This window comes from Centruroides vittatus, unplaced genomic scaffold (genome assembly GCF_030686945.1).
Source record: "Centruroides vittatus isolate TY-2023 unplaced genomic scaffold, ASM3068694v2 contig_866, whole genome shotgun sequence".
NCBI classification, from domain to species: domain Eukaryota; kingdom Metazoa; phylum Arthropoda; class Arachnida; order Scorpiones; family Buthidae; genus Centruroides; species Centruroides vittatus.
In genome coordinates, this window is record NW_027122565.1 from 771,987 (window position 1) to 780,600 (window position 8,614).

General features: G+C 33.2%; 1 protein-coding gene across 2 annotated transcripts in view; it reads left to right on the forward strand.

Moving 5' to 3' along the window:
* LOC136982850 (histone-lysine N-methyltransferase SETDB1-like) overlaps window positions 1-4,605 on the forward strand; it is a 99,996-nt gene extending 95,391 nt beyond the window's left edge. For both annotated transcript variants that reach the window (XM_067279380.1, XM_067279381.1), the window contains exons 29-30: window positions 2,659-2,747; window positions 3,781-4,605. In XM_067279380.1, the coding sequence (XP_067135481.1) occupies window positions 2,659-2,747; window positions 3,781-3,898 (207 nt within the window). In that variant the 3' untranslated portion in view covers window positions 3,899-4,605. The remainder of the gene's footprint in view (window positions 1-2,658; window positions 2,748-3,780) is intronic.
* The last annotated feature ends 4,009 nt before the right edge of the window (window positions 4,606-8,614 follow it).

The window sequence follows — 8,614 nt, forward strand, 5'->3', positions numbered from 1 at the left end:
AAGAGGGCCTTTTTTCAAGCCCATCTTAGATTCAACTGGGCCCACAATGAGGCAGGCAGGTGATGAAGGATAAGCCTTACATATTTGGGACTTGTCTTTAAGGAAAATTCCTGAATCACTCCCTGGATTTGATTCTGAGTCTCCCAGAACAATAGGCTGATGCCTAAACTGCCTTGTCCATTAGGCCATCCCATGACAAGTATGAAAAAAAAAAGGCCTGTAAGTTCCCACAGGGAGAGGAAAGTACCAAAAATGAGACCTTCAAGCTAGAGTTTCTCATTTCCTGGTACTTTGGTTGTCTCAGGATTTTAAGGAAAAAGTGATCTGTTTTCCAAGAAATCCCAGGATATAATTAATTATTTTTAAGATATAAAATAAATCTTGAAATCATATGATATAATTATTTTCATCTTTTGAGTAATTTAATGCCCTGCAACCTCCAAAAATATAATATTAATAGTGCTGTGTGAAATATGTATTAAAAATTGCCTTTGAATTATGTAGAAATTTTCACAAATAGAAAAAATTTATTAAAGTTTGAGCTTACAACAATAACAAAAAAATGCCTTTGAATTGAGGAAAATTTAAAGAAAAAAATGAACTTAGAAGGTAATTTTCATTTTTTAAATAAAACATATTATAAAAATTTACAATAATAGTTTGTATTAAGATTTTAAAAAGAAAAGATGGTCAATATTCCGGTCACTCAATCTGGTTTTTATTTTCATAATGAAAAGTCTTGCTACCAAGAATGCCCTTTCTGATTAAATTGATGTGGGTGGAATCATCTTTAATGCATTTAAGAGAAGACAGACATGTGTTTTTTCACCTGTAGCTTTGAAGATTTATAGTTTGTTTTCAAGATGCATTGCAGTACTTCTTTTGCTCTTTAGTATTCTTGATTGGCTGCTATTAAAGCAGCCGAGGTAGACAAATCAAGCTTAAAGCCCAATAATTCAGCAGTTTGTTTGGCTTTAATAATCAGGTTTATGAAGAAAAACTTCATACTTCATACTCATTTGTATCTTTGTACGATCTGGCATAATACAGTTATTGAAGCTACCGAGCATTGTTAAAAATTAATTTTAAAAATTAAAATTATTTAAAAAACCAATGGAGGCAGATTTTGTTATTAATTTTACTTGATTGTACTATAGACTAGTACACAAAAATTTAAATTATTTTCCCTTTCTGACTTGTGGAGGATTAGTGACTTCTTAACACTAAAACATTTATAAAAAATGAAGTAGAATCAAAAATTAAAAGGTAAAAAAAACAAACCAGTTTCCAACAAAGAGAAATTCCTCTTTTTTTTTAATTATTTTAAATTTTTTTTTAGGAATTTCTTTTTGTTGGAAACTGGTTTGCTTTTTTGACCTTTTAATTTTTGATTCTACTTCATTTTTTATAAATGTTTTAGAGTTAAGAAGTCACTAATCCTTCACAAGTCAGAAAGGGAAGAGAATTTAAATTTTTGTGTACTAGTCTATAGTACAATAAAATAAGATTAATAGTTAAAAATTAAGTCTTTGTTGGCACAATTATTTAAGATATTCCAGGTTCTGACAAGTAAAGAATTTCAGTCCTGCCACAAATAGGATACATATTGATTATTAACAATCTGTGACATGCCATAACAGACAAAAATTTAAAAAACTAATAAGTGGGCTTAAAATTAATAAATACCAATGTATTCTGATAGTTTATGAGTTAATTATACTTTCTATTTGCAAAATTTCCTCAACTTTAACATAAAATAAGAAAAAGTAAATTTTAAGAAATTTGTGGGATTTCTTGGGATGAGAAGAATTTCCCAGGTTAAAAAACAGCCAGGATCCTGTTAGAGAAATTGTACTTCAAACTCATTGTGGTTTGGCTAGCCACACAATGGGATGGCTGGGTAGTGAGGGATGAGGTTTAACATATCTGAGTAGGTTACCCCTTGGTTTTTCAACTACCTTGATTCAATCCTGGATCCTCAATGGTAGGCTAACACCTTAACCACTTCAGCCATCTGGTTGATTAAAAATAAAAAAGATTAGCAATCTGATTTTTTAAAAAAATACTCTAGAAAACAAAACACAAATAGATTGTGAAAAAGACACTGATTATAAATTAATAAAACTTATTTATATTAAATAAGATTTTGTTCTGCTGATGCTAATTCAGATTAATTTAAAAAATACTTATATTATTTTTGATGTTAGATTGATGATGATTAAATATCAGAATTTCCTGGTATTTCTGAAATCATCATCAATACTTTAAGCAGAATTATGAAATTCACATGGAAATGATTATTAGGATTTAAAACACATTATACTATATTATAAATGACATATATTAAATCTTTTGTTAAAATTATAGATTAAAAATTAGAAGTAAATAATGATTGGAAAAAAAACTATTATAAAAAGGAATGCCAAATTTATAATAGTTCAGTGTAATCCCATTTTAACATTCTCAATTTGACATTTATCTGTTTATACACTTTTAATTCGCCTGACTTATGTTACTCCATAAAATCCAAAACCCTTATTCTAAGTTTATTTCAATTTTAGGCAGAAATCTGCTGGTCCCTGAGAAAATGTTAAATAGTGGTTACATTGTATATACATATGAGATATAAAAATTAAGTGAATTTTTTTCATATTTCAGCATAGCTGTAATCCAAATGTATTTGTTCAAAATGTTTTTGTCGATACCCAAGACTTGCGGTTTCCCTGGGTGGCATTTTTTGCTATGGTGTAAGTGGAATATTTTCTATTTATTTCTTTAATGCTATGCTTTTATTATTTCTTTTAATAATTAATGATAATAGTGTCTAATATATTAATGATGATGATAAACAAATTTAATATACTTAAGATTTCAAAAATAATAGTAATAATATAGACTTCACTTATTGTAATTTATTCTGAGGTTCCATTATACTAAAAACAACAACCAAGTGATAAAATTAAGTGGGTTAAGTAAATAAAACTACAATTAGAAGATGATTTTTAAAATAACAATAACCTTATCTGTTTTCCAACTCTTTGGATAAACCCCAAAATTTAAGCAGGCATTAAAAAATAGTAACAGTTGATCTTTGATTACAGGATAACATTGTTTAATTATATTGTAAGTTATTCGATCTAAACCAGGAACCTTACATCTGCCCAAATCAAAAATTACTTTATGTAATTTCTTAATCAAAAAGATATCTGTGTGACTATTAGTATTATAACATTCATTATCTAAACAAATTAACCTTTGTTGGTGTGTATCATAATCATAATCATCAGGAAATAGAATATTAAAATACCAGTTAATGATTGAGACTAATCTATACAGTACTCATTATCAATTTTGACAGAATTCAACATCTCTTTCATATGTATTTTTTCTCTTATCAATTTATAAGGGGACCCCCCCCCCAAGGATCTCTAGAATTAAAGCTCTGAAGACTGAAAAGAATAACTGATAACTTTTCCATGTTATCACCCATATGTTGAGGCTTATAGCATGAAAAAAAGAGTGTAGAAAAACCTATTTACTTGAAGATAATAATAACAGTAATTGGATTTTGATTAGAAAAAAGCAAATTTTTTTATAATGTGTTTTGGGTCTGTTAATTTTGATAACAATAATTGATAAAGAACGTTCTACATGATTACAATAAGCAGAGTCTAATGTTTAATATGTAATTAGTTTATGTATTTCAGTTAAAATTGAATAATGAAATGTAAATTAATATATTGTGAAAAAAAATAATCTCAGCAAACTTGGAATTTGTAGGTACATTCGAGCAGGTTCAGAATTAACTTGGGACTATAACTACGACGTCGGAAGTGTTCCTGGGAAAGTTATGTATTGTTATTGTGCATCTAATGAATGCCGAGGCCGTCTCCTCTAGTAACAAAGTTTCTGAAGGAAAATAAATCAAAATATATTGATTTATATCTTCTGTTATGACTAAGAAATACCAGTATGGAAATTCTGACTAAAAGCATTAAAAAAGAAATACATGTGTACATTCATAAATGTATCTGTGTTCACATAAATATATAATGAAGTTTAAATATCTCATGATCATTCATCTGACGGATGGCATTTATCAGAAATATCATGTATTTATTATGCTTTCATCTGTGTATATTGCAATCATAGAAATATAATTATGGGAAATGCATTTTATTTTCATCCAAAGATACATGTAATTTAATTTACAATCTTTCAAAATTTCTAATGAATTCAGGTTCAAGAAATGTATAAAACTGATGCAAGTGATGCTGATTGATTAAAAAATTTAGAAAAAGTATTTTATTTTTATGTCAAATTTTTTGAATGTCTTTGTTTTTGTAAGTGAAATTATATAATATGTAAGCTGTAAAGTCAAAAAAATATAGTTACATATACAAAAACAAAAATTCAAAAAGTTGTAAATGAAATTTATATTTTGTAACCATATTTACAGAAACAAGAATTAGATTCTTTATTTTATTTTATGAATATGATTTAGTAATTAGATTAACTTCAGTTCAAAACTGTCAACTGTACTGTACAATTTATAATTGAATGTTTTTGTTTTTTTCAATTAGGCATTTAACTGAGCAAAAACAAAGTTTAATTATTTTTAAGCAAAAACAAAGTTCAGATACATGTTGATCATAAAATAAAATAAATTATTAAATTGTTTACTTAACAATTTAGAACACAATAAGGTTCTGTGAACCTAAAAACAAATACTAGAAATGCTTTTTATTCTAAGTTTAGATAATTGATTTGTGATTTGGTACATAAAAATCACTGCCAAGATGATCTTGTACATACATGCTGTATAAATACATTTCAAACAATATTAAAAATAAATTTTTTTATAAATGATGGATTGTATTTTTGTATTTGAAAGTGATGAAAATGGATTTGAAAGTAATAAAGAAGTAATAAATCTAATTTTTCGGTTTTTATTTTTTTTAAACTTTCTGTCCTGTGGGCACCAAGAAGGCCTCTTTTAGCAAGCCCATTATGGGTACGGCCAGACCCATAATGGGTGATGAGGGATGAGGCTCGACATAAAAAAATGCCTGGAATTTTCGACTCGTCCGGAGTAGGTTACCATCTTAATCGTTTTTGTCATCTGACCGTTAGACCGATTTGTTTATCTATCTAGTCAGGTGAATTAACTAAATGCCCATCAGTGGCCGAGGTGTATAAAACTACAACGTTGATAGTTGGAAGCAGGTCGCGGGTGACCAACGTACTGACACCTAAATAGGGGCCGGTTTCCCACAAAAGACCTCCCGGGAGGCATTTCCCCTAGGCAATGCCTCCCGAGGCATTTAAACGCACATGTGTCGCGTTTAGGTAATCGAATAAAATCAAGCTAAATCCATAAAATGTTTCGGGAGTCATTTCTTGGAAACGCCTTATTCCATCATACCATTTGAAGTGAAATATACTATTTATATGTCGTGTATATATATATATATATATATTTTTTTTTCAGATATTCAATATATGCTTGATTAAGATTGGATTATTTTTCAGGAAAACTGATAGATATTAAGCTACATATTTGCTGTTTAATTACAAATGTATATTTATCAATTCAGATAATTTAATTAATTGAAAAAAAATGTTTTCCTCGGTTATTAAGCTATTATGATGTGTATAAAGAAATATGTTGCACTGTACTTCTATTATTGTAGGAGAAATACCGTATAAGAGTACAGCATAATCGTGTCTTAATATAATAATGTTATAGGAGGACATAAATTCAGTTATCACGAACCAAGCATGTTTCTATTTCGAGTTCTAGTTTCTTTCCTGGTTCTAATGGATGGGCAATGGCGTAGCTAGGGGGTGCGGTCCGCACCGGGCCCCTGGAAAGCGATAGGCCCTTCGGGGCCCCAAAATCATAGGAAAAAAAAGACCCGAAAAATTTTTCACGGCAATCAGAACAAAGCGAAATTCGGCATTTGGCCGCTCAAGATGCTGGGGCCCGTATAACAGGAGAACCAGCAACTCAACTGTAATCTAGTTATACACTATATAAACCACTACACAAAAATATTTTAGTCCATTTACGTAAACAAAACAAAAAAATACCTAACCCATCATTCATCAAACGAAAGAAATACGCCTTTTTAACGCCCGCAATTTTGCTGAATCCTGTTTTGGAAGTGGACCTTGAAAACGCTCCGGAAGAAATCGACAAAAAAGAATTGGCTCTTGAACGAAAACTGCTTTAAGACTTCGTTGCGGTATCTTCGGAACTTAACCTGATTTGTCAAGACGGACCAATGGAGCTTCTGAATTTTATTCATCGATACAAATTCTCCGAATATAGAAATCGGTCTCCGAATCTTCTTGATGATCGGAGTTAGTGTTGCAACTTGTGAGAGAAGCTTTTCCAAGCTGAAGCTAATTAAAAACTACCTGAGATTGACCACATTTTATCCATTGAACGTGAAGTTACTGATTCCATCGATTTCGATTCTGTTATTTCTGATTTTGCTAGTCAGAAAGCTCGTAGAGTAAGTTTTTACAATTTAAATGTATCCTAATATTATTTGTTTTACCTCGCACAAAACGGAATAAATAAATTCAAAAGCCGAAATTTACAGAAAAAATTACTTGTTTTTGTTTGGTCGTTCCCGATTACCGTTACGGAAAAAGGACACCCCTGCCGGAAAATTTTTTCCGGCATGGTATTTCCTTTAAAGGGGATGAAAAGGATTGAGAAGGTGTTAGACAGAAGGAAAAGTTATTTGTGGCAGAGGCCAAGGGGATGAAAATGTGAATGAGAAGTGAGAAGGGGAAGGGGAAGTCACCAGCCGCACCGGGATTTTATTTGAAACAATATGTTACATAGTAAGAAAATAAGTTTGACTACACAAGAAAATGGTTACACGGGTGCAAATGGAAGCGGCTATACAGTGGATATACAGTGCTACAGTGGTATAACAATAAGTGATAATCAATACATACAAGAACAAGCAGGTACGCGCGTTAACGGTGAACCGTAGTGTGATGAACGAAGCCCATGCCTGAGCATGTGTGAAGCTAAGATAAGGAATGATTAAACTGTAACACAAGATGACAAACGCTGAAAATGAACAGAGAGAACAAAATTACAAAGATAATTGCTGTAAAGTACAAACAGTGGATCCTGAACGTTGACAAACATTAAACAGAACATACAATAATGCGTGGGTATTGTGCTAACAGAAACGGAATATGAGAATCACACGATAATAATACAAGCAGCGTATCCCGAACAACAATACTGTTGACACTACTGTACAATACTGTACAGTAGCACCGTTGTCCCACTCTTTCTGCCAGAGGGATAAGGCCTGGTTGAAAGCCCAGAGCCTGATTTTCGAAATGGGTATCTTACTGTAGTCGTAACCTAACGTGGAGCTGGCGGCCTGCTTTGCCAGCTGATCGGCGGCCTTGTTGCCGGGAACACCGGAATGGCCACGGACCCATTTGAAGTGTACAGTGTGGTGGTGGGTGTTGGCGGAAAGCAGACGATGGATCTTGGCGACGTTCTCGCCCCTTTTGAATGGAGTATAGATTGAATGGAGGGCAGGCAGTCAAACTGTCCGTGTAAACACAAATGTTCAGCTGCTGAGGGAACCATTCCTCGTGTATGTGCTCCATGGCTTTAGTGATTGCCACGATCTCAGCATGCGGAACCGAGCAGTGGGGCCCAAGCTTATAAGCAGACCTATGATTTGAATTATTTCTGTGATCGTAAAGGATGAAGGCTGCCCCAACACCGCCGCTATGCAGTGAGCCGTCGGTGTAGGAAATGCCAATTTTCTCAATTTGAGAGGAACGGTCTTGGAGCCATGGGTACTCCTGACTATTGCTAAGATCGTAGGAATTACTTTCTATGGTGTAGTGTTTCAGGTCCTCTTTAGTTTGTTGGTCAAGAATGGAAAGGGAGTCTTTGCAGCTGTTGCAGGAGCTTGTTGAGTGGTTGCAGGCATGCCACAGCCACATAGTCATCCTCGCTTTAATGTGTGCCGGCATGAGATTAGCAATCACCAGCAAGGCCGATGTTGGAGCCGTGCGGTAGGCCCTACAGATACGCAGGGCGGCGATCCGTTGAGCTTTTAGTTTTCGCTGAATATACACTTTTTTCGCTGCTGAGGCCCAGATTGGGGAAGCGTATAGAAGGATCGGCTCGATAGTGCCAAGATAGATATGGCGAGCTGCCTTGTAACCAAACAATAAACATATATGATGTTTTGGGTTCTAGACGGAATAAACACAGAATTTAACAGGTAAAACAAATTTATTTGGAGCTCTAGTACAGTGTGTGTCAGCAGTACCATGCATTGGGTCAGAATGGCTGATCGGGAGACATAAGGAAAAATTTAGGGGCACGGTAAGTGGTTGCCAGGTTGGCCACAATGTCATTACATATTGTTGCGCCCGCAACGTTCATGGAAAATTTTAATTGCACCCTTGCTTCCAAAAAGGTTGGCCACCGCTGGATTAAAAGAACAAAGATATGCAACAGACACCTGTCTATTCAGTAACGAATGTGGTCCCCACAGGCCTCTATACGGCGAGGTATACTCTCAATGAGGCAATTGATGGTTGCCCGATATAT